The sequence below is a fragment of the Microchirus variegatus genome, assembly GCF_963457635.1.
Source record: "Microchirus variegatus genome assembly, chromosome: 17".
NCBI classification, from domain to species: domain Eukaryota; kingdom Metazoa; phylum Chordata; class Actinopteri; order Pleuronectiformes; family Soleidae; genus Microchirus; species Microchirus variegatus.
The window spans coordinates 10007390-10034063 of record NC_139818.1 but is presented as its reverse complement, the minus strand read 5'-3'; the positions used below and the strand labels follow the sequence as shown (position 1 = coordinate 10034063).

At 39.7% G+C, this 26674-nt stretch overlaps 1 protein-coding gene across 1 annotated transcript in view; it reads left to right on the top strand.

Annotated features, from left to right (window-relative positions):
• Positions 1-7446: 7446 nt before the first annotated feature.
• The window catches only part of dnmbp (dynamin binding protein), a 55357-nt gene continuing 36129 nt past the window's right edge, over positions 7447-26674 (top strand). The window contains exons 1-3 of the mRNA XM_083904300.1: positions 7447-7601; positions 24748-24902; positions 26283-26405. Coding sequence (XP_083760426.1) covers positions 24758-24902; positions 26283-26405 — 268 coding nt within the window. The 5' untranslated portion in view covers positions 7447-7601; positions 24748-24757. The remainder of the gene's footprint in view (positions 7602-24747; positions 24903-26282; positions 26406-26674) is intronic.

Here is a 26674-nt window from a genome sequence, read left to right as displayed (position 1 = left end):
AAGCGAAAATAAAAGACTGTTTTGGTTTCTTAAAGTATCTTCACTCTGACTTTTTGTTGGCCTTTAAAATTTGAATAAATAATCTGATAATTGTTGTTTTATTTTATTATTATTATTATTATTATTATTATTATTATTATTATTATTATTATTATTCCTCTACAATAGCATGTGTATGCTAATTTTGATTTGGTTTTGCATTTCAGTTCAACCCTATACATGTGAAAAAGCGTGACATAACAATACTCACATCTATAAATAATGAGGACGAAAGAACATTTCATTAATTCAAGTTTGCATCTGGTAAAGTTCACATGCAGCACATTTATATTACACTGAAAGTACAGCACTAACCCTTCTGCTGTGAAGTAATAAATAGCGAATAAATAATAAGTTACCAGTGGTTACAAGAGAGAATGTGACATCTGTCAAAAATAGTCCAAACATGTGGATGTAATTCTGACCGGGAGACTCATCAACACAAGGCTTTAGTGAAGTCAATACAGCAGGGAGGGATGGGTAGACTGAATAAATAGGTCAATATTTACCAGTTGCTAAGTGCACTAAAAGTTATTTTCTTCACCCACATTTATTTGATAAAGTTTAGTTGTTTTTATTCCATCTTTCATGTATATTACAGTTCATACATTATTTTTTATATACAATACAATGTGCATATAATGGAGTGCAGACACACCACCATGCCAAACCAGTTGTGGTAGATCCATCTATGTATTTTGTTGACTTATTCAGGCCATAGACTGAACTGCTTTTTCTGTTTTGGATAAAAATGTAAAAAAAAAAAAAAAAAAAAAAAGTATAGTAGTATACTCAGCAGGTGTGTCCTGCACTTTAACGAAACATTAACATGAATGCTACTATTGGCATGTAACTGTGATGATGGTTAACTGTATTGTCAAATGATACCTATTAAGATAGTTAGAATATCACTTATTGATGCCCCCTCAGCCCAGTTCATTTAATTAATATATTTTTTTATTAATTAAATGTGTGGGGATTATTTTTTTAACACCTTGTCATTTGGACAGTAAGTGTCACTGCAGCACAAGAGAGGGAGCCATTATCATCAGATAAAGTCAGACAAAATTGTGAAATTGTGTGTCATCTATTTTACTTTTATTATTATTATTATTATTATTATTATTATTATAATAATACCAGCACACTTCTTTACACCTCTATAACATCCGTCACATTCAAAGCCCCATTACACACACTTTGCAAGAGGGGAAAGAGAAGCAACATGAGAACACGGTGTTCATTTTGAAAATCCTAAAATTCATATTTCAGGTTCAGCACCTCTACACCTATGGCGCTTTTCCACTAGCTCTATGCTACACGGCACTGAGCGACACGGCACGAAACGGCACGGTTTAGTTGTGTTTCCACTACAGAGAACGTACCTTCTCAACGTGGGCGTGGTTATCACAACACGGCTGCAGTGTTTCTGGACATTACTGTAAAGTAACCTTCTGTGGTTTATATAAAAAACTGTTTTCATAACAATAAAAGTAACCTTTGCCCAATTTCTTTACCAAAAGTGTAGACATTAAGTGCCGCTCAGACAATTCCTGATACTGCAATTTTAACGAGGCGCCCAATTTGACTGAAATAATTGTTGTGTGTTTGTTCACGGAAGAAGGCGCCCACATGGTCCAATGACAGGTGTGGAGCCACACAGCGTAATTTGCATATCATGTCGACTCAAATCCACAGGGCCAATTTTCTGGAGGAGGAACTCAGGCCAGTTACTAAACATCCTTGTAACTTACTTTATGTTTTATATGTATACGACTTTAACCACTATGTTCACTTTTCAAAACATAGTTACAAGGTGCTTTACAAAATAACATCAAAAACAACACTATGTAAAAAAAATAATTAATACTGTCATTCAATCTAAGAAAGACTTCCTGTGAAAGTGGGTTTGGTGGAGTGATTTAAAAGATGACACAGATGTAGCTGACCTCAGCTCCTCAGGCTCTGACCATAAACACCCCGATTCTCATGAGTGACCACTGAGCAGCTGTTGGAACAGTAAGGAGGTTCATGCCCTTGGTTCAACTGGACAAGGAGCCACTGTTAATCTGGTGATGCAGAACTAACAACCACCACTACTGAGTTCATGTCAGTGAGATATTAGGTGACATAACTACAGAGATACAGCGGCATTTAATATATCTGTTGAATAAATTATCCTCTCAGAAGTGCATGGATGCTTTTTTTTTGCCATAAAGTCCATAATTTAAAAAAACTATAACTAAAACAGATGCCCTTTGTAGGCTGCTATAAAAACATGGAGGTCTGAAATGGGCTGAAACAACAACAGTTCACACAATCAGGTGATTGTACACTTTTAAAATTAAGCAGAATTATCTTCAATATCTGCCAAATTAATATAAACACTGGGCCTTTATGTAAGTGGTGAGAGGGATCTGTCCTCTGTGATTCTTGCTGAGGTTTCTCCCATTTTCTTCCCCCTGTACAAGAGTTTTCACTTGCTGTGCACACTGTAAAGCCCTTTGAGGTTGGAAAATATATAAATTAAATGGACTTGACAGGTAAATGTCCTTCATCCTTGTCACCTGGTTACACTTAAAAATGTTATTAAATGAGTCCACACGCTCTCTCTATGCTGTGTCGGCTGGTTTTTGACTGCTGCACAGCCAATTGCAGCTCAGGGAACATAAACACGACTTTGACCTCATTAGAAAACAACCACCGATGACTGTGTCGCCAAAACACATCATCATCATCACATGACTGAGCGTCAGCATCCTGGAGGTGGCAGCACAGGACAGAGGCACGTCTCTTTGAGAACAATGCACAGAACTCTCTGGATTTATAAAAGTGTTTCTGTGTAGTAAACTAAAGCACTGTTCATTTGTTGGGATTTTAAGACAAAAAGATAAAAACTTCAAGGAAAAAAGTTCAGTTATGACACAGTATTGTCACAGAATGGTGCAAATAATAATGTCTAACCAAAAAACAACAACAAAAGAAACTGCAGCCTTGAACAGGAGGTGTCCGCTTATTTTCTCAGTCGTAAACACAAGAGAATACAACAATAGCCTCTCTGACGAACAGGAAAGAGGAAAAGCGCATTTCACCGGGCAACCTGTGACATTACAGTGGCACAGGGGTTAAATCAAAAAGAGGCTATTTACATATTTGTAAAGACATCTAGATTTCTTATAGTGACTCCACAGCCGCTTAGTTCACTTGAACAAAGTATTTTTGAATTGAAGTGAACTGAAGGATCAAACCTACTGTCTGAGTCACAATATTCATTCAAGACATTAATTCAGTGACATCACTTAATGTCTGCCCACAATCATTTTAATTTATTTTTAGTCTGTGCCAACACTTATGTCATTAAATGATGGTTGTCAGAAGAAGCACAATAGTGTGTATTCTGTGCCTACAGAGCACTGGAGTGACCATCAGTAAATTCTGAAAGACAACAACAGACCCACAAACTGCCCTTTAATGAAAGTGGCCACTGTGTGTGAAGACAAAGGCCACATTTATACTGGGCTACAGATCTGGAGTGTTCCCTGGCTGTGTGTGTGTGTGTGTGTGTGTGTGTGTGTGTGTGTGTGTGTGTGTGTGTGTGTGTGTGTGTGTGTGTGTGTGTGTGTGTGTGCATGTACTTGTGTAGACTCAGTTGGCAAAATGTGGCGTCAATGAAGCCCACCAGCGATCCTACAGTGCCAGACATTTCCCACACTCATCTACACTCGCTCATTGACCGACACTGGTGGGCTGCAGAAGGTTTTTATTGGAAATTACAGGAAAAACTGAGTTGTTCTTTGTAGTCAATCAAAAGCTGTGATTGCAATATGTGATTTTCACTTGATCAGTGTTTCACAAATGTTTTAAATCAAGTACCACATGGGAAAATATTGAGCTCTTGAAGTAACACCATTATCAACAATGTTAAAATACAGTGGTGGGATTTTGAATGCAATGGCCAGATCTAAAGATGGACTTATATATTAGCAACCGTCCAATGAGTTAAATAAACCTGATGTAACAGAGCTTAGTCACAGCAGCCATAGGAAAAACACTTTCCAGTAAACTTTATAAAATGTACAATCACTAACTAAGTGGACTCGTTCGGCGCTTTACACTGGAGCGAAACTGGAATTTATAAGGCAAGTTTGTGGTTGCACACAAATTAAAGGTCTTCTGGTCTTTTCCTCCATAATTCAGCACCACTACAAGGCTGACACGTGCAAAAAACAGCGTATGCTGACGTGTGCTGTAGATTTAGCTGTATGTACATTGCTGTATGTACAGACCCCAAAAGGTTGCCATAACGTGATGCCAACAATACAAATTGTTTTGATGTAAATAGGTGTGACAGCATACATATGTGTACATGGGACTGTTTGGCTGTTTTCATGTTTGTCTCTTTGTGTGAACTCTCCAGGATCTTTTTGTTTCCTATGACAACACTTGAGGGCAAAAGCAATCTGACTGGCTCAGTTTCCTGCTATTGTTCTGCAAGCCCAAGATCACACATGAGGAAGCTGTCGCTACTGCAAACACAGCAAAAAAAAAATTTGGATTCAGTGATTAACACCACAATGCATAATGGCCATGTGTGACAAAAAAGGTTTCCCAACCTATAATCACTTATGGAATAACTGTGATTTTCTCACTCTAAAATAAGGATTTAATTGTCCCAGTGACTGTAACTAAAGGAGCTGCAGTTTGAGAAGAAAGCCACGAAACAAATAGCTGCTTACACCATCCTGCTGAGTGTCAAACAACTTCAGGGATCCTGCCTTTCAAACTAGTAACAGCTACACGTTTTAACCTTTTACTTTTACCCCTGACATGCTGAGGACTCAGAAGGCCCATAGACAGAAGAAGAAGAAGAAGAAGAAGAAGAAGAAGAAGAAGAAGAAGAAGAAAAAGAGACGAGCGAGAACACAAAGATTCAAGTCACTCAGTTTCAAAAATAGATGTTACTTCCTTAAACTGCTCTCAACAGCATTTGTTCTGGGTGGAGTGGACACTCCAAACAAGTGCTGACCTGTACAGGAATGAGGTTAAGGAATTGAGGAAATGTTGCTGTAGATTTTAGTGCATTGTCCCTGCTTTAATAAAATGTTGTGAATCTTTAGACCTCTCGTGTATCTTGTTATGATATAAAGGTGATGTAAAACGCTGCATATTTAACACTATGATAAGGACAAAATTAGGATCTATTTGTTATTGTTATTGTATTATTATAAAAATACTGAAAATAAATAATTACCACAGATTTTCTCTGCTGTGTACAATTTCATGACTTTTCATTATTTGTGTGTGATCAAGTGTGCTAAAGCCCGTAATGTATTGTAACTACTCAGATTTTATGTAATTACTCAGAAGTCCACAAGGGGGCGACTGAGGTCTCGCACTGGAGCTTTAATATTAGAAATTACACCAGTCTTAAAAGGTCCAGTGTGTAAGAATGAGTGACATCTAATCTAATGCTGCATTCACACCAAATGTGAATTTCCATGTCGCATTATTCGCAAGTACAAAATAGTAAGTTACTGTACTTAAGTACACAATTCACATAGCTCTACTTTGTTATTTATAAATAATAATGTGTGTATGTTTACTCCACTACACCCAAAACTGTCTTTTTTACTACCACATAAAGTCAGAAGAAGAAGAGTTGGTCATGGTCTGTATTTATATATAGCTTTTCTAGTCTTGAGGAGCTGCTTTACACTACCGTTTTGCCATTCACACATCTTTCACACCTATTCACATACTGCAACATGGGGTTAAGTGTCTTGCTCAAGGGCACAGACACATAGAAATCTCTCCTTACTGACGCTCTCCTCAGCCATGGTGTTTCAGACTGAAATCTCACACACAGGAGACAGAGTGTGTTGTGATTGGCCAGCCAGAGTACAGCCTTCCCAACTGTCTTGTGATTGGCCAATACCCGGAAGTGACCAGCACAACAGCTCTCAGAAGCGCAGCTCCCCCATCTGGAACATTGGATGCACTGCTACTCATTATCAAAACATTGTTTTAACAATGTTTAAAAATAGCTTTGTCACGACTCCACGCCGCAGTCCCTTTTATGACTTTGATCCTGAGTCAGACCCAGAGTCAGAAGACACTGTCGCTTGTGAAACACCTCCACAACAGAAGTTATTCTTCTTCAAAGTTCAAAGTACGCAACCGGATGTGCCCGGACTAGTGCCCGCCGGACCAGGAGGATCCGCTGTTCAGGAGAACTGCTGGTTACGCAACCAGAAGGGTTTTTTTCAGAGATCTTGCTGAGCCCGAGATGACAATACATCAAAGCATTCTCAGCAGTGGCTGAAACTGTTTGTTTATAACCTTCAGGGCTTCATAAACGAGGTAATGTTGCAGATACACACCAAAAAAAACAGCATCAATTGTAACTTCCGGTCTAGCTACGGTTTAATATTAGAAATTACACCAGTCTTAAAAGGTCCAGTGTGTAAGAATGAGTGACATCTAATGCCGCATTCACACCAAATGTGAATTTCCATGTCACATCATTCGCAAGTACAAAATAGTAAGTTACTGTAGCAATTCACATAGCTCTACTTTACTTTGTTATTTATAAATAATAATTTGTGTATGTTTACTCCACTACTCCCATAACTATCTTTTTTTACTACCAAATAAAGTCAGAAGAAGAAGAGTTGGTCATGGTCTGTATTTATATACAGCTTTTCTAATCTTGAGGAGGGTTAAGTGTCTTGCTCAAGGACACATAGACTAACAGAGCCAGGAATTGAACCCACACCCTACCATGAGCTACCATGGCTCAATCCCAAATCTTTACTTAAGTACATTTTATATCAGAAACTTACTTTCGATACTTGAGACTTTTACTTAAGTAATATCATAAAACGTGACTTCAACTTCCAAAGCAGTAGAAGGTATGCTACTGGTACCTTTGCTAGAACTTTAGCTACTTATGCTACTTCAGCTATGTATTATTCTGTTTTCTTGAGCATTTCTATGTCACTGAGTTAGTATCCTTTCCCTCAAATGTGTTTTCATATGTTTACATTTTTTGTAATTCATTTTTGAGCACTATGAAGTATGAAAAAACAAACAAAAAAACAGTCCTGTAGCTAGTTTCTTTTCAGTCAGGCAGCAGTATGGACAGCCGCGGGTCGCTGTGGAAAAAGTGGGTGGCGCTCGTGTTGTAGGCATGGAGAGGAGAAGCTCCGCCGCCTCCGCCGCCGCTGCTGCTGCTGTGTCTGTCTGCTGTGTGACGAGATGACAGCTGATTCTGTCCACACTCTCACACTCAGAGCCGTGTCACCCTCCGCAGTCAGCACACGTCCTCCACCCTCACGCCGACATATAACGCTTCTTCCCCGGGGAGACTGAGAGTGTTTGCAGCGCTGCTGATCGGGTCTGAGGGAAGTGAAAAAAAGTTGTGTCGAGGAGAAAAGCTCCGCCAACACCACATCACCATCATCATCCTCATAAGGAGCAGCAGGAGAAGGCTGGAAGAGTTTGGATATCTACTCTGTCTGGATCTATCGTCCTGATCACACATTTTCCACTCGCCTTCACAGGTACGAAGAAGTAAACAAGTCCCACTAACAAGTAAACAATGTGACTTTTGATTCCCTGCTGGAAAAAACATGCAATAACATGGAGTTGAAGTTTGTTGTAACATATGAATTGCTGTTACAACCACGTCAGTGGCTGCACTGTGGTTTGTGGCAGGGTAATAACACTGTTGTGTGTCTGAACTATATGATCAGCTGTGTTCGTGGACATGGTGTGTGATCCACGCTGATCTCAGAGCAGCCACACACACGTACTGTGGATCCACAGCAAGTCACGTGAGCTGAATCAGTGATGACTTTGAACACAAGTGCTGCAGAGTGTCCCTCTGTGTGTGTGTGTGTGTGTGTGTGTGTGTGTGTGTGTGTGTGTGTGTGTGTGTGTGTGTGTGAGTGTGAGTGTGTGAGTGAGGGTCTTATGGTGGAACAACTGACAACAAACTGACACACACACTGAGCTGGGGAAATATTTTGATTGCTCGCTCACACAAACACACACTATTTGTGTTTCTGTTCTATATCTATTGTATAAGCCTCCACGTGAACTGGTTCACATTAAAAAGTTAATTTACTCTGATGCTTGTTGTGAACTTGTGAAAATGTGAACATAATAGGATTCTTTATGCTATAATTTGAATGGATTACTCTACAAACATTTCCCTTTCTCATTGGAAGTGTGTTACAATGCTTCTTAATTACTTTACTGATGGAGGCAGCAGTGGATCGACAGCTCTTGTGTGCTGTGATGCGACATTGCTGATTTTTGAAGCAGGGAGTGAGTGGTTTACAAAGTGCCACAGTTTCCTTTTCTTCTTGTGTCCCTACTGGCAGCCATGTTTTCAGAGAGAGAGAGAGCTTCCAAGCTGTTTGTCTGTGTGTGTCAGCAACTCATCAACTGCTCTGAACTATCCCTTTAATCCTTTAGTTTTTAGGGGACAGTATGTTCTGTGTGGTGACATGGAAGTGTGTTTCTGTGTACTTGCCCACTGTGTTCTTTAATTTGTGCCATAATATGGATCAGAAAAGCAGCTTTTATAACCTGTGTTTCTGTTGCTGTTTAACGCACACCAGTGCATCTTCATCCGTCATGTTTCTTTGTAACTATTGCCGCTTTTCCACTATGCAGTTCCAGCACGACTCGGCACAACACGGCTCGTCTCTACTCAGTTTGGCATCGGGCACGTCGCTCGTTTGCCATTACTATAGTACCTCCTCAACATGGACAGCGCAGCTGCATGAATCTGCCGTGACATCGTTATTATACGTGACACAAACACCCAAACTAGTGACGAGCAAAGCAGTTGTTTTTGATGTACTGAATCATTAGAATCAGTTAATTAAAAAGATTTGTTCGGTACTTCCTGCATGACCGTACCACATACTCCGTCTGACACAGTTGCTGAACGGGTTGGGATTCGGGTCACCATCGCCCGGTTTTAGCAGTGCTGTCGTTAATACACCAGATTCTTCTGTTCAATATTGAGATTTTAGATATTTCCTTGCTAAATGTTGGAGATAAACGCATGTGTTTAGGATTTTTACGTTAACGTACGACATGTTTCCGTGACGACTGACTGGAAAAAGACAGGTGTGATGTCATGTTTACGTGCCGCGATCCAGGCACCATTTACCAGTTAACTCTGTTAGCTGCATTAGCTCCTTTAGCGCCGTTAGCGTGCCTACAGTCGGAACTGGAGCGGTCTGTTTATTAAACAAAAAGAGCATCGCTACAAATAACCAGCGTAACTGTGTACTTTGTATGTGTGCCTCTGTTTTTAAAGTTTAGCGTTACTTTAGAGACTCATTTTAAGAATCTGGAGTCACTTAACGAGACGTCACACACGTCTTTTTCCGATCAGGTGTCGTGCGTTAACGTTGACGCTGTTAACCGCCGCTATCGTGTTAATGCGCCCAGTGCTACTTTTTAACTGATCTATAGTTCGGCCTTGTTTGGTTTGATTCTTGTGTCAGTTCATGACTCTTCCAGTTACGACACACTCTGAACAATTAGTGGTTAACAGTCTGTCCAAGTCACATTTTCGAGCTGCCAGAGCAGGTACTATCCCTTATGGAAAAGGAAAAAAAAGTAGAATCAAGCCGTGTTGTCAAGTCATGCTGCAACTGTAGTGGAAAAGTGCCAATATGTGACTCTTGACTCATCCACCATGGAACCATCCAGACACTGCAGACAGTCTATACTGTAGTTAAACTTCACCATCATCAGTTCAGTTATGTCTGAGCTGAACAGTATTGGACTGTTGGTGTTATGACTTACAGTTCTTTGGCACTGTCACACACTATCAAAAGGTTTTCTATTTTACTTTTCCTGCAGGGAACTAACTATTGATCCTGAAGTGAAAATTCTTCAAGTCTTTAAAGTGAAGACTTGGTCTGTACACGAGGGTCGCATTGCAGTGATAGTTGGCACCGTTGCCCCACATGTTCCTGGTTTAAATCTTAATATGACTGAGGTCTTTCTGTTTGGTGTTCGGTGTGAGTGAGTGTGTGGTTTGTGTGGGTACAAGGGCTTCCTCCCACAGTCTGAAGACAAACAGATGGGAGGTGAGGCGAGTTGGAGACTCTAAATTGTGTGTCGTTGTGAATGTGAGTGTGAATTGTTCGTCCTTGTATGTTGGTACTGTGATAGACTGGGGACATGTCCAGGGTGTGTGTGTGTGTGTGTGCGCTGTTTTCCACCCAGGGTTAGCTGACTCCAGACAGACTGACTCCAGCTTCTCATAGGGGATTGGTACCCGAGAGTATTGGTCCGATACACTGATATTAGGAAAAGAAGTATGTCAGATAAGATCTATACAATCTAAAAATCCTAAATGTCATGGGAGTTCTTTAAAAGACGTAAGAGACTATCAGACTGATTCTGTTGTCGGTACATATTCAAGGACATCACATCATTCCTTGCTCCGCCCATGAGACTTAAAGGACAAGTTGTTTAGATGTTCAGAAGTGTACAGAATAATCTTTTGGTAAACTATCGAGTCTGACAACAGATTATATAATCATTAGCTGGTGTGTGTGTGTGTGTGTGTGTGTGTTATCCTCTTTTTGTGTGTGTGTGACTTGCGCTTATGTCAGGATTATCGGACACTTGCTGAATAATTGAGCCCTGGCAACAGAGTCCTATATCATCACCTGGTGACAAAGAAATGTGATCTGCGTTTGTGTCACTTAGGGTATTCCATGTCACACACACTCTCACCAGTATCTGACCTGATGAATCCAGTCAGACACTTCAGACTGTAGCTGCTTGGCAGCATGTGAACCAGAGGAAATCGGCAATGATAAAAATACATTTATATGATGCGTGGGGGAAAAACCAACAGGATAGTTCCATATTTTCCGTTCTTTCATCCTGTTATGTAATGTGTCTCCAGAGAGGAGATGTGACTCAGATGTTTAAAAAAAAAAAAAAAAAAGAGACAACATTCCTTGCGTTCCTGCACCGTTTTCATTAGCTTGGTCCTAGAGGCAGAATGATTTAGAATTTAGAAGAATAAGTTTGAACTAGATGAGAAAAGAGGGCGGATGTGTTTCGTGCTTGTCTGAGCAGAGGCTGATTGACTAACGCACATCAATACATTTAGCAAGAGTCAAATTTGGACTTTGCCCTTGTACACAGTCAATTTAAACCTGGTAATGTGTATTTTTTTAACACAGTTTCAGTTTCACCTCGTCATCACTGTAATGAGAAAAGTCTTGTTGTACTTTCACTATTGTGCTTTCACTTTAGTAATACTTTCTAAATTGAACAACTACCGACCTTGAGTGTCATGAAAGGCGCCTCCAAATATAATGCATTATTATTAATAACCATTCTTAATGGTCACACGATAAATTAGTAGTTTATTAATTTGAAATGTATGCAGATTACTCCTGAAACTGAGCTAAATTGCTTGCAGCAAAGCAAATGAAGTCATTAAAAGGTGACCGAAATTAAACAGTCTGTTGAATTTAAATATAAATACAGATTTCTATGGATGGTAAAGTGTTGGAAAACTTTTGACTCGTGTAAGTACACTACTTACAAAATAAATACCTTTAGCTTAACTTCAGTCTGCATGTCTTTGGAATGTAGGAGGAAGCTGTACTACCTGGAGAAAACCCAACACATACACACAGGGAAAAATGCAAACTCTGCACATTGGCCTCAGTAGAATCAGAATTTAAATATGGAACCTTCTTACTGTGGAGCACCAGGGCAAACAAGTGTCACATGTTTTATATTCAGATTTTTTATTTTTTTGATTGAAGGAAAATAGTTGAGTCGGGATAAGACTGAGAGGTTGAGACAAACAGTCCGGGTGTCTGGGAGACTCCGGGTATGAAATGGAAGAAGACTAAACAAGAAAACACCACACAGGGTCGTCTCAGTGCAGACCTGGTGTTAACATAACATCCATCCTGAGTGGACAGAGGTAAATACAGGTCTGAACATACATTTGGAGTTGGTCTTTGAAGCATGTTAACATTTAATTCATAAACATGTCAGCAGCACAAACAAGTGTAAATAGGAAAACCCAGTTCACCCAAACTGACCAAAAGTGTTCATTCAAGGAGCATTTGATAATTTATTGAGGATATTGAGTGGATTTTTCCAGCACATTTCCAAGTCCTCTGCAATCATGTCATGATGCCATTCCAATGAAGAGAGATCCGTTACGTAACAGCTCATGTGCAAGCTATTAGGGATTGGCCCCGCTTTAGGGGTGCGGCATGTCCCCGGGCACCTCTGAGGTCCTCTCAGGGAAAACCCTCTGCCGGACTAATATATCTGACAAGGCCCTCTGAGCTCTCCTACTCCTCCTCACTGTGGAAATGTTTATGCAAAGGAGCAGTTCCACCCAGTGTCTGTATACTGTTAATGTGTGTGTGTGTGTGTGTCATCCAAGCAATTGATATTCAACACGTGGACGGTTGTGAAGGGGAACAAGGAGAGAAATGTGAGAGTGAGGCGATTTATGGAAAGAAGGTCGAGATGAAACAGGAGTTTGAACAAATAAGCACATTCCTTGGAGGAAGACCTGCATGCTCGCCGTACTGCAGAGATGCTGGGATCAATGTGGATTTTGATCAGTGGTTTGGCTCAAATAGTGTTTCCAGGAGTTTTAATGTTTCATTAGTAGCCCGTTTGCCTTCCATTAGTCATCAGAGGAAAGTGATTTCTTTTTCCCAGCTCTGTTGGATGCATTTAAAAAGTGGTGGTCCTCAGGCAGCGGCATCTTGGGTGCAACAGTGTGTCCTGGTGAAGGTGCAGCTCAGAGTCTGCTTCTTTAATCCTCACATTTGTTCCAGGCAATCTGACAACTTCTGTTGGTATTTAACCACACAGTGTGTGAGGTCCAGAGAACGGACACAGAAATGAAAGGAAACAGACAATAGCTATGTTTACATGTACAAAATGTCTTTGTTCCGAAAAGATTTGTTCAGATTGGAATTGACAATACCATCATTCATATGTCATATTCAGTCAGAATGGACTTTTCTGACATGCTCAGAATTCTCCGGAAGTAGAAGCAGAAGAAGAAGAAGTTTCACTTCCGCAGTAAACAAACGCTGCATGTGTCTGCTCATCCTCTCAGTGTCTTCAGAGTTTTCAGATTGGCATGTTTACATGACAGTTTTATTCAGATCAGGCTTTTATTCCAATTGCTTGTGTCCATATAAACATAGCTAGTGTCTAGGGCTGGAAAAAAGTATTTGATAATTCAATTATTAACCAATTCATCATCAACTATTACAAAAGTTTTCCTATTTTTTCAGCTTCTTAAATGTGTATATTCTCAGGTTTATTTGCTCCATTTGACAAGGACATCATTAAAACGGAATAATTGAGATTTTGGACATTTTGGACATCAAGACATTTGAGAACATTGTCATTTCCAGGTTTGATTATGAAAATAATCGTTAGTTGCGGCCCTACTAGTGGCAATTAATTAATACATTCCTAGTCAGTTAAATTCCTAAACTAATGGTTTATCATGAACATCCCAACTTACAAGTTTCGTAGCTAAATTCGGAGAATTACATATACAATGGTATTATTTGTCGAATATATCTTCTCAACTCCAGTGCATGAGAGCTAGTGAAAGTATTGCAGGGTTTACAGCATGTTGAGCTGAGAGGAGAAGCTTCAAGATGCATTCAAGAAATCTTGTAAATGAACTAAATCCTTGCTGCTGCCGCCACGTTGTGATCATAGATGCACCACAAATTAGGTAGACATCGCCGTATTGGAGTTTTTCTACAAACAAACATTCATAAATTGTTTGTTTTGTATCTTTATAATACTGGTGTCGGCAGATATTGGCTTGAATTTTCATATTTGTGTGCATTCATTTCTGCTGTGGCAACAGTATGAGTCTTATTGATATCAGTCATTGGCCCAAGCACCCACTGAACATCGGCAAAAAGTCCAACATTGTCATAGTAACGGATCGACTTTTAAAAATCTCAAGGAACTGAATACTCATGCCCATCCTTAAAATTTAGTGGGTGAGTCATGGAAAAATTGTAGATAAACTTCAGCCGAAATCTCCAGAGTTTCCTTTGTGCAGTCTGCCTCTGCCAGCTTTTCCACACTTACCAACCCCAGCTTTAATTGTTATGTACAGGATACAGTATAAACACGAATAACAAAGTTCAGAGTGGAAGATGACTGATGGGAGAGGTATTAAGCAGTAAATAGGCTTGCCCTCCTGCTCTGACTCAGCTAACCGTCAACCAAGAAAACAGTCAAATCTGCTTTGTTCTACCAGACCTGTCTTGTAGGGATTATTTTAAAGGGCTAGTCCAGCTATCACACCCCACTCAGAATTTAAACGTATACATTTACATAATTGACAGTGAGTTTAACCTCAAATGTCAGCATTTGGTTTGCACTAAACACAAGGAACAGTCTGTGCTGTCTGATCTTCACAACGGTTTGAATGTGTCACGATAGAAAAGGCTTTGTGATGTAATGCAGATTTGACTGCAAAAGCATGAAGATGAATGAGACTAGAATACTGTAAATCGACACAAACGTGCCATTTGTCTCTGTGTTTACTGTTCACATGTTCGACTGGAAGAGAGGGCTTCGCCTAATATTTCAACAGAGTTTGGCATCTTTCGGGATTTGACTCAACTCGCCAGATGTGTTCTTTTCCTCCAGCTGGCTGAGGCCATGCCGTGCTGTCTCATCTTGTTGAAATGCATTGGACTGCTTCTCTCTCACTGTCTCTGCCCAATGCTTGCTGTTTAAAGCAATGACTGGTGTCATAGTGCATCTTTAATGGGTTATTTTTGAGTAGACGATGAGATAAATGTCATAAACTGGGGTTGTGAGTTTTTACAAAGTATGCAGGAGAGAAATGCCTGAGTAAAACTGGATGTGAGTGCAGTGTGGTTGATCTGCTACATCTTGTGCTGCTTTGTTTTACTTAGGATTTACTTTACTGCATCTTTATTATTTTGTAATCAATGAATCGGTTGATTCTGTTCTCGATTAATCTGGTCTATAAAATGTTGAAAAACGTTTCCCAAACCTCAAAATATTCATGTTTGATTGCTTTGCTATATCACCTATCAAAATAGGTGATGATTACTGTAGTAATCTATTAAAAATCCATTACATAATTAGTTATTGCAGCCCTAATTAATTTCTTAATTTAGCTTTATATTCAACCACTTGGAAGGATGCCTGTCCTGAAAAATGTTAAGGACCAAACATTGGATAAAAAGCTGGGGAAGGCATCATATTTCTTTGTGCTATGGATTCCTTAATCCTTAATAATCTTTCAGCATACTGTAAATCAAGTGATCTCAGAGTGAACTAGACTTCTGCCCCTCCTCTAAGCTCCGTTTACAGCCTTGGGGATCTGGCCCATGATGGGAGACATTGATTGACCAGCTTAGAGAGAGAGCCAATGGGAACATTGAGCTCATAAAGTGAGGCGACTGAAAACATACAAAAAAAAGTAAATTTTTCTGCATCTGTGTTGCTGTGTAACGCTCCCTCAACCAGGTCTGATAGTATTGCTTGACACATGAAGATGAAGCATTTCAATAATGTTGCACCATTTTCAGTTCAGGAAGAGCAAACAGAGGCAGAGGAACGACAACAACAAAATTACCAAAAGTTACACAAGTTGCGTTCTACTGTGGATAAGCCCACCCATCCTGCAGCTCAGAGAGCGCAACTAAATCACTGCATATGGTTTATGTGTGCACAGAGCATTAGGTTTTATATTCACTTAGATCTCAACCAGCGCATGCCACAGCACTGACTCTGTCAACACATGCTTATAAACACAACCTCCACATGACTTGTGTTGACAACTGTCAGTTAGTCTGAGCCTTCAACCTTCCCCCCTCGCTGTTCCCCATCACATGTGCTGATACAGTAGACGCTCCACAGCCGAGCGACAGATGTCCCACGGAGCCGCACAGCGGTGGCCGTCGCCCACCTGCTTGTTTTGATGTTGTTTGGACGTGAAGGCTTTTTTTCAGTGGACTCAGCGTTTCTGGATTGGAGGACGACACCAAACAAACACTATCAAAAGACATCAGCTGTCATCCAGCTCACACCAGAGGATTCTGTGCGAGTCTGCGTTTGTCTGTGTCAGTGAGAGAGAGAGAGAGAGAGAGAGACACATCAGTGCACAGGCTTGTGCCAGTAGTGCCGCTTCAGGACATATGAATAGAATGAATGGCAGCACCGTGTGTGTGTGTGTGTGTGTGTGTGTGTGTGTGTGTGTCCACGTGGTCCTGGCAGGCACACACATAATGAGGTAGCGGTTTCATTGTTGGCATCAGATGACCCCATTCAATGAAAAGATATAGACATAGGCAGATAAGTCAGCAGATCACACTTCCAGCGTTATTATTGTTAAAGGTGCACTATGTAATAAATATAAAGCAACTGGCCATAAAATCCTCCTAATATGTCACAGAGACTCAGGAATGATGTTCATATAACAAACTGAACTCACCAACAACAACAGTACAGCCAAAATATTTGCATTAAAAAAATATTTTGCAGACTGCAAATCATGTTTATGTTTTGAAATCATGTTTTGGCAAGTGGCGCCGCCTACCGCCGTCTACCAATCATTGCATTCAGTAGAGTCTCAGCTGCCGAGCTACCACAGGTTGCCAGTTACGTCAGAAAACGATTCATGATTCAATAACAATAATAATATAATCTTCACAATGTGAGAAAAGTTTAGTTTGTATCGATAAAATGTTTATGCATTGTAAAAATTCATTGATTATCAAAATAGCACTGAAACGGATCTCAATTTTTAATATTTTTTTTTACCTCAGATTTGTGAATTCTAATCTTTTTTCCCCCATACAGAAGTTTAAAACTGCAAATGTACCATTTAATTATTTGACATTTATCACACTTATTATCAGTGCAAAGAACTTTAAAACAACCACTGTGGACCAAAGTGCTGTATGTACAGAATAATAAATAAAAGACGGAATAAGTAAAAGACAAAAGGTCACAAAAACTATTAAAATGAATAGAAAGACATAATACATGGGTAAACGCAACAGGCATACAATAAAAAAAGAGTTCAGTTTAAAGTAGTGATTTAAAAACAGACAAGTAGGCCTGTCTAATGAGAATTAATACTTTTATTATATTATATTTCCCTCTCATTCCTATATTTCGTTATATAAGAAAAGTATCACTTTTCACATTTTTGTAAGTGCTACGTTATAGAAACAAAACCATTTTACGGCAAATGAGATGAAAGAGCATTCACGCTTGTTGATAACTGAACAACAACTGAAAAAGTAAATCAAAAATTAATTGTTGCCATTTTTAAATGGAGTGACATAACCCTAACCAGATCTGTAAAGATTCTTCAGTAAAGTATGAGGACATTTCAGTGACATGTCTCAGTTCAAACAGTTGTTGCTTTGTTCTGCTGTCAGTTGTGAGGTAGGTGTGTGTGTGTGTGTGTGTGTGTGTGTGTGTGTGTGTCTGTGTGCACGTGTGTGTGTGTGCGTCAGCTGTTGACTTAGCGTCTGTCGTAATCCTACTACTTTCTCCAGGACGGTGCCAAGTGGAACACACAAGTCTCAGTATTTCTGTCACTGTCATTCTCCTGTCTCTCCTTAAATAATAATATACAAAGAAAACAAACAGAATGATTTTGAATATACAGTGAAGGGACATGAAGAGTTGATCAAAATAAGATTTAATCACTAGTTTTAGTACTGTATTATCAGGAGCCTATTTGATGATACTCAAGTCTTGATCAGAGTCCATAAACCATAAAAGAGGAGACACACCTCTGCTGTTGCTCCTCACACTTTTCCAGGAAATGTTCTGCAGTGGTGGATCAACTGCTCATATACCATTTACTTCAAATGTGTGGAGGTAGATTCTTGTATACACTACATTCATACTTCAGTTTTATTTGTGCGAGTTTCCCATTGACAGTGGAATCATTCGACACTGGTTGCATCTTATTTTGAAAGGTTCACTCTGGATACGCCTGCTTCTCCTGGCCAATCTTAAATGGCCTTTAGCCAGAGACAAAAATAACCACTGACAAACTGAAACACTAATATATGACTGAAGCACAGTAACTTTCTTTTTATAAAGAAAAGGACAAGGGGAAGACTCTTAAAACCCCTTTTTGTATTTTTTCCAAATGAGTAAAATGTGTCTTTGCCGTCAGTCTAATATGAATTACTCTTAACTAGAATGAATGGAGAAAAAAGAAAACCTGCTTTTCTATTGATTGGTGGCTGGAGCAAATCTTAATCAAAAGAACATAAAGCAGGAAGCCTTCCTGCTCAAACTCTGTGACAGGGATTAAGAGGACCACTGGGACAGTTGAACAATTTACAGCAAATAAAACCTCTCTCTCCTTCTCTTGTATATCCCATATCTTCTTAATATTTAATCTGCATTTTCGTATTCTGTAGCACCTCATACATGTGTGCCCTCATGCCACAATATGTTGTTAAATGCTGTATAACTGCAACAAACGATTATTTTCACAATTGCTTAATCTGTCAGTCATTTTCCCTATTAAATCGAGTAATCGTTTGGTCCATAAAATGTCAGAAATAATGATCTAAAATGATTCAGTTTTAATGATTTCTTTGTTATTTGGAGTAAATAAACCAGAAAATATTCACATTTAAAACGCTTCAAACTGATTAATTCAGCTCATGAAAGCTGTAGTGCAAATGTATGCTTTTAAAATTGTCATACAATTAGTTCAAAATTCTGGTTTCATGTAGGTGCTGCATGAAACACAAATATATTGGAAATGCATGCTCCTCCAACAAAATGCAAAGAAAAAAAAAATCATGCGTTCACTAAACAACTGCCTGCAGGTCCCGAAAACAACAGAGCTGCTGCTGTTCCTGCACCAGCTCTCGGGAGTTCTTACAGGGAGCAGGTGTCAGGCAGGACCGCCTGAGGCACAGGGAGAGCCGGGTAGCTCTGGATTAGTACCGGGGAGGGAAAACTATTGCGAGGTAAAAACAAAAAGTACGGTCTAAACATTTTTCCCCCCCATCATCGATCTCTTATTTTGTCTTGTGTACATTGTCAACTGATCATGTTGTCAACTGCCAGCAAAGGGGGTAAAAAAAAGATCAGAGTGGGCCACTGACACACTGACAGAGCTGGAAATATCTCTAAGGAGCTTGTCTGGCTGGATGCAGAGCTGAGGATTAACTTCAGGAGAGATGCAGCAGGGCAGTGACCCTCTCTCTGCAGGTCCTGCTGAGGTTTTACTTCCTGGCTGGGTGATGCGTTTTCTGCTTGATTTCTACACAGAAACAGAGAGGAAAGTGTCCCTGTCTCTCTTGTAACATTTGCTGCAAGTAATAATATGTTGATCAGTTAGTTGTTTATTTATTATTACATGTCATAAACTGTAAGCTCGCAACATGAAGTGTAGAAGAAGCATTTACTGAGAGCGTGTGTTTTGTTTTTAACTTTAAAAAAAAAAAAGGTGAATATAACTAGGATCTAAACAACTCATGGCCTTCTTGTTACATTTGAAAGTATTTTGAAGCTTTCTCTTTTGTCTAACTTCAAGAGGATAACTGTAGAGCAGCAACAGTTAGTCGATAATCAAAAACTTAAATGAAAGCTCTTTACGTGACAGATTAATCAGTCTAAAAACAAGTGATGTGTTTTTAGCCTCTGAAGTTTGATTACATGTTGTGGTTTCTTTGTTCCTCTATTAAACTTACTCTGTTTGGTTTGTGGAAAAAAAACGGTTTAGGAAACACTCATGGTCATTTTTGACTGACATTTTATGGACCAAATCTTTAGTTGCAGCCCTATAATTGTCAAAGTCCATCTGTGAAGAAGACAACGGAAGGTAGTTTGATTTGTGGTTTAAATAAATGTCAGAGTAAAAGACATTGTGACTTTTTGTAAAAACCAGGTTTCCAGGTTCACACTAGTTGGTGACTGGTCTGTCTGTGTGTGTGTGTGCGCACACTCTTTTAATTGTGATGGATAAGGACAACATGGGAAGTGGCCTTGTTCACTTAGACACAACAGATCAGGTTGTGACCCTGCACAGTAATCATCACTGTCTGCCTCATGGAAACTGTTGATCAAAGATGGTGAAGTTTTCACCTGCCAGCATTGCAACATATACATGGTGGTTTGAATCAGAGATAAGCAAGAAGATGAGTAGCATTTCATGTTGTTTATATGGTCTGTAAACATTCAGCGTAACAGAGTTTGACATTATGTCTGAACAGTTTTGCTGATTTCACTCCAGAATTTTTGTTGTCGTTTCCTCTGTGAGTTTCTTCCCCGTTTGAAGAAGGTTAAGTAAACATACAATCAACTTTTTAATCATTTAAATCCTTATATTTGGGACTCTGGAGGTCCATATAGTCGGTCCTCCTCGGTCTAAGTACAGAAGATAAAACATGTTGACTTGCGCGCTCATTGGGACGCCACAATGTGCTAAATTCCTGTAATTGTTGTCTCGCGGAACAGCGCTTTGTCCATAAACCACGCGAGAGTGCTGGCGAGGGCAATGGAATCCGAAAACCGGAAGTCTGCGAAAAGTTCTATTCTTGGCTCCACAGTGCAGCACAGAGTCCTACACAAACTTCCAGCATCAGAGGATTTATCTGTCTAGTGGATACATGTTATGTATGACGGCAATGTGCCTGCTAGAGCCTGCAAATGAATGATCACTTTCCCAAATGCTAACTGCTGTTAGCTCCATGTAGCCTCTGTGGCTGATGTCATTTCCTGTCCCTTAAGTTTCGTTTAACTTTTTTTTTTAGGTGGACCTCAAGAGACACTACTAAACCGAGCTGTTTTGGCAGGGTGATTGAACTGCTGTGGTGCTTCATCCTTATGGTATTTTGACTAAAGCATGTCACAGACATGTTCATTAGGACACCAGGGAACTAGGTTAACTTTGAGAAATAGGGTATAATATGTCCCCTTTAAATCTTTTCTGGCTTTTAAACACAGAAGTCACAAAATAACACATTTGAACTTACTAGTGGAGGCAGCCACTAGTAAGCACTCGCTTTATAAAGCGACACAAACTTCAGTTTCCAGTCGGTAAATGAAGTGACAGACTCATTCTTTAGACATCATGGACTGAAGCTGAGTCGAGGGCCATTGTGATGTTTGTTGTCAGTGAGAAAAGAGCCAGGGTTCAATGAAAAAAAAAAAAAAAGATCTTGTTATGATGAGTCGCCTTCACAGCTGTTCAACAGCAGAAAATAAAACATTTAATAAAAGACTAGGTTTCATTTCCTTTGCACTCAGAAAGTGAGACAATGCTATTAATAAAATGGACACAAATTACCTGATGCAATATTACAAAGAAATATGATTAAAAAGTATTTTATTTGTGTTAGTGGGGCTTCCAGTGTAAGCTGGAGCTTCCTGGAGTACAGCTGTGTTCAGAGCAAGAGGAGTGTCCTCAGTCCAGCCATTTACTGTTTTGATTATGAAACACAGCAACAACACGTCATGATGGACTGTTCAAGAGCTCAGGAGGTTTGGACCCTCCTGTTGCTGCTCTTCTAAGAGAGATATTTGTTGTTAACAAGAATCTTCAAGGTAAATAAATAGTATTATTATATATAATATATTATTATTCTGTCCTTTCCATCCACCTCAACCTCCACATTCAGGATAACCTGAGCTTTGTCTTTGTCCAGAGACTGTAGCACTATACTGGGCTCGAGTGGTTTTCCTCTCCCCCTTCCTGATTCATGGACCCATTTAACAGAGGCCCCATTGATTTGGACTCTTCTCTAGTTTCCCATCTCTTAGAGCATGTCCACCCACACCTGTTGTTAGTCTGTCTCCAGATAATGATACACAAGAGCTGCTCAAATACCTATTAAATGCACCCTTTTTTTGGTTGTTTTTATTAATACATTTATCTTTTTGTGTAGCTCACCACAGTCTGGCAGTATCACTTTTTTCCCCCGTTCTCATTTCTTAAAGGCTCTGTATACAAAGTTTGTTTGGAAGTTTAGAAATAAATGGGTGCCGTCACACTTCCATAACGATATCCAGTTGTTGTGATATTGGGAATTTGAAAACACGGTAACTGTATTGCATGTTATTACAGATGCATGTCTAGTGTCAGACACAGACAGAAAAACAGATTCTCAATCCAACTCGGCCCTTGCTCTTTTAAAAAGACCTACAGGATTACATGTCTCTTAAACAACATGTTTTTCCAAAAGTGGGGAATCTAAGTGCAGGAGTGGAAAAACTCAATTAGGGCTGGATTTAACCAAAAGAAAATACATTTTCCAATTCATTTCTATCTTCATTTGAAAGATCTGAAATCAATATCCTAATAGTGACGTCAGTGAAGACAAGAGAGCAGCTCTAGCAGAGAACCCTAGACTTCCCTTTCCCTGGCCTCATCATCCAACTCTGACTGGGGGATCCCCAGGTGCCCCCAGTCCAACAAAGATATAATATAATCTCTCCATCTAGTCCTTGGTCTGCCCCGGGGTCTTCTCCAAGGTGGACGTGCCAGGAACACCTCCCTGTGGTGGCTCCTTTCCAGTTGGTTTGGGCTTCTCACCTCATCTCCAAAGGGAGACCCCAGCCTCCTGAGAAAACCCATTTTGGCCACGGTCTTGTCCCTTGAGGCCTCTTTAATAAATACCATTTGCTGCATCCTCTGCACAAATCTATTGAGACTCGTCTCCCATGACTGCAAGCTGTTCAGCTAAAGCCAACAAGCTGATTCTGCAGATTTGTTCGATACTTCTGCAGTTGTGGTGCATAAAGAAATACTTCTACATGCCACCTTTCACATGCATTTTACAGTTACAGTTTAGTTTGTGTCCTCCACTGTCACTGCACACATCGCTTATCTTCCTATGATCAGAGAGAGCTTGGATGCATGATAAGCTGTGCCCTCTGCTGGATTCAAACTGTCTAATGTACTTCTAGGCTGGATATTTTACATTTAAATAAGTTTGAGTTTGAATTGTCACCTACAACTGTGCTCTAGAGTTACATTGTGTGGTCATATTAAATATAAAGTGCTCCAACTTGCCTACATCAACAATTTACATCAACATCCAAAATTTGTACAGTTTGCAGCATTAGTTCTGTGCAAATCTCTTTCATAACTAAGCTTAATTGATTTGGAAACTGAATCATTTCCTGTAGATCTCTTATATGGAATTGTTACTCTAGTGTCCCTCTTGTATTTGTGTCAGTGATCCAACTAAAAGGTTAATTTTTCATTCTACTGCAACAAACATGTTGCCACCATCCCTCATTAAAATGTCAAAATTCCTCCAAGTTGTCACACATAACTGAGAAAAAAACTAGGTGGTGCTTTGAGAACCTAAACCCTCACCAACACTTAAAAAAACGCCCTTTCTCACAATGTTAAAGAACAAACATTTATCCACCCCTTTAATGAGTTTGTACCACCCCTCCACAAAATGGAAATCGGTAATTGTTAAGTAATCCTGAAAACAGACAGACGGCATTGAAAACATAACCCGCGGCTGTGAAGTGAACCATAAATGCAGTATCAAGTGTGGGAACATACACATGAAACTTGAAAAACTACTTCATGTGTGAGATCTGAAATCTGTACTGTACTGAACTTTGTGGGCAAAGGTGTGTTGCCTCAGCCTGAGTACACAGAGCTGTAGGTGTTGTTCATCTCTAGATCTTGTTAACTGATAAGAAAGTAGAGAAACAGCGTTGTTCTCCAGCCTTCCTACACTCTTAAGTAGAACCATATAAGGTTCTTCGGCTTGTCCGCTTCCACCTGGAACGCTTTTGGGTGGTTCCACCAAGAACCCTTTTAAAACCCTTTATTCAGGGAATGGTTTTTAAAGGCTTCTCTGGATCAAAATGTTTCTTACTGGAACCATTAGTGTTACCAAGAACCCTTGAAAAGCCCTTTCCTGAATACAGGGTTTTTCAGAAGCAAATGGTTCCAGGTAGAACCTCAGCTCTTGTAGAAGGACCCTTTTGGAACCCTTATTTCTAAGAGTGTAAGTGCAACTCTGCCTTTCTCTCCCTTCTCTCGTCCAAGTGGAGGTCGATTTAGACATGAAATATCCTCAGAGGGGCGAAATATCAACATTGGGCTCCTGTTTCAAAGTCATATACACATCAGTTGGCGTACTCACAAAATAACATGAATGTAGAAGAGTGGTAAAATAATTTATGAATGATTTTTCCATTGAAATCAACAGAATAGTAATGCAGTTTCCACCTGTCTTTGATTTCCTCTGCTGTATTTCAGTAGAAGAGCACATACAAGCGTGTACTTAAAGTACATGTATCATAGCCAATTATTTGCTGTACTCAATTTTTACGAGATCTGTGATTTCAAAGTAATTTAATGTGTGGTACTAAAAGTGTGTCAATGGAGGAGCAGGAAAGACAAATACAATTATAAGTCGCATATGGCTTGCGGGCCTTGAGTTTGACACAAGTGCTGTCAAGTGTTTATTTGAATAGTGAGTGATTTTGAATCATAAAAGTGAGCCTTAGGTAGTTTTTTTGTTTAACCCGCGCATACAGTTCCCCATTCTCTGTGAATGTCTTAATTTATTCAAATATGAAATGCTATAAATATCAGAATCTCTTTTCTTATCGTCTCTGTCTGTCTCTGTCTCTCTGCAGGTTATGAGTAATGGAAGCGGGGTCGGTGGTGCGTGCCGTGTTTGAGTTTCTCCCCAGCGTCTCTGAGGAGCTGCCACTCTTCCCCGGCGATGTCATCGAGGTGCTAAGTGTTGCGGACGAGTTCTGGTTGCTCGGCAACAAAGATGGTGTCACAGGTAACGTGCCATTCATCATTACTGAAAATTAATTAACATCAACGAAAAACTACAGTTTGTGGTGGGATATTTGGAAATGTTACTGTGCAGCGTGCATGTTATTGCAACTCTACTTTAATGCTATGATGTAATATCTACTATCACCTGAAAGCACCCGACTTATCAGTATGTTTTAAATAACATGCATGAAATTTAGTTGTAATTCATTTACCAATTTAAAAGGATATCAGGTGTTACGTATATGTTCAGTGAATTACTTTCTACATTATGTTACAATTTATATTGTAAATTAGGTCATTTGCCATCTTTAAGGGTCCCATGTTTTCCAGTTAAATGTCACTTATGGTGGATGATGAAGGGGAATGCCTTCAAAGCAAGTACAGATGGGAAGTGAGCGTGGGTTTGTTTGGCTGTTCCTGGAAAACACACGATATCAATATAGAAAAGAGAAGACGCCTCTTATGATCCAGTGCGAATGTGAGGGCTTATTTGAAGCTTCATTTCAAAACTGAAAGGTAGCATTTTTATTTATTTATTTATTTTGAATGACTCACTTGCAGTGCCATGATGGACCACCAGGAGGCAAAGGCCCACACTCTGTAGAATAACTGCTCTGTATTTATCTTTATTAGTGCTGGGCATGTTCAACTTATATCAACTATATTAACGTATGCCGCGTTTCCATGACGACTGACCGGAAAAAGACGTGATGTTAAATGACTCCCGATTGTTACAATGAGTCTCTAAAGTAACGCTAAACTTTAAAAACAGAGGCACACATGCGCACAGGTACGCTTGTTACTTGTAGCGCGGCTCTTTTAATTTAACAGACCACTCCAGTTCGACTGTAGGCGCGCTATCGGCGCTAAAGGAGCTAATATGTAAACAGTGCCAGGACTCCAGTGCCACGGCACGTAAACATGACGTCATGCGTGTCTTTTTTCAGTCAGTTGTCATGGAAACGTGTCATGCTTTATCGTAGACGCCGTTAACGTGCCCAGCACTATTTCTTTACACTTATGACCTTTTATTTATTGTTTGCATCCCTATGATATTGGTCAGTATTTAAAATGAGGCATGTCATAGCAAACTAAAACAGGTGTGTTTAATGTAGTTGAGGACATTTTTTTTCCCCTTCCTCCATTTTCTGATTCAAGTACATCCCCACTTACTTATGTGTGTCTAATTATGATAGTACAGCAGCACAGCACTGTGCATGTCTGTAATTGACCACAGAGTGAATGCAGGACGCTGTGAAAACACAGAATTGAGCAAGTCATAATTATCAGTGTTTCCCTTTTCTTAAGAACACAGAGACGTTCTCCGTCATCTTCACCGACGTCACTCGTGTCCGTTTTCCCTCTGGTTTCCTGTCTTCAGGTCAGTTCCCCACCACCTTTGTGGAAGAGGTCACCATTCCCAGCACCAAGCCTGGAGACCAACTGTACGTGTGCATCAACGATTTCAGCTCAACAGAAGCAGGAAACCTGTCTCTGAAGAGAGGTACAGACGTGTTGCATGAACTCACACACATACACAATGCTGACTTTTTAAATTAAATTTTGGCTTTACACAGTCACCTTTTGCAGTTATATTTTGACCATCCATTTTTTGACCAGGTTGTAACAACTCAAACTCTGTGTTTTAAGTAGCATTAAATGGTATATTTAATGAGAAATGTTCTCTCTCTCAGTTTAATGCTTCATGTTGATGTCGTGCTCAGGTAAAATGTTTGTCTTGTTGTGTTGTGTACTTGTGTGATCAGTGATAGT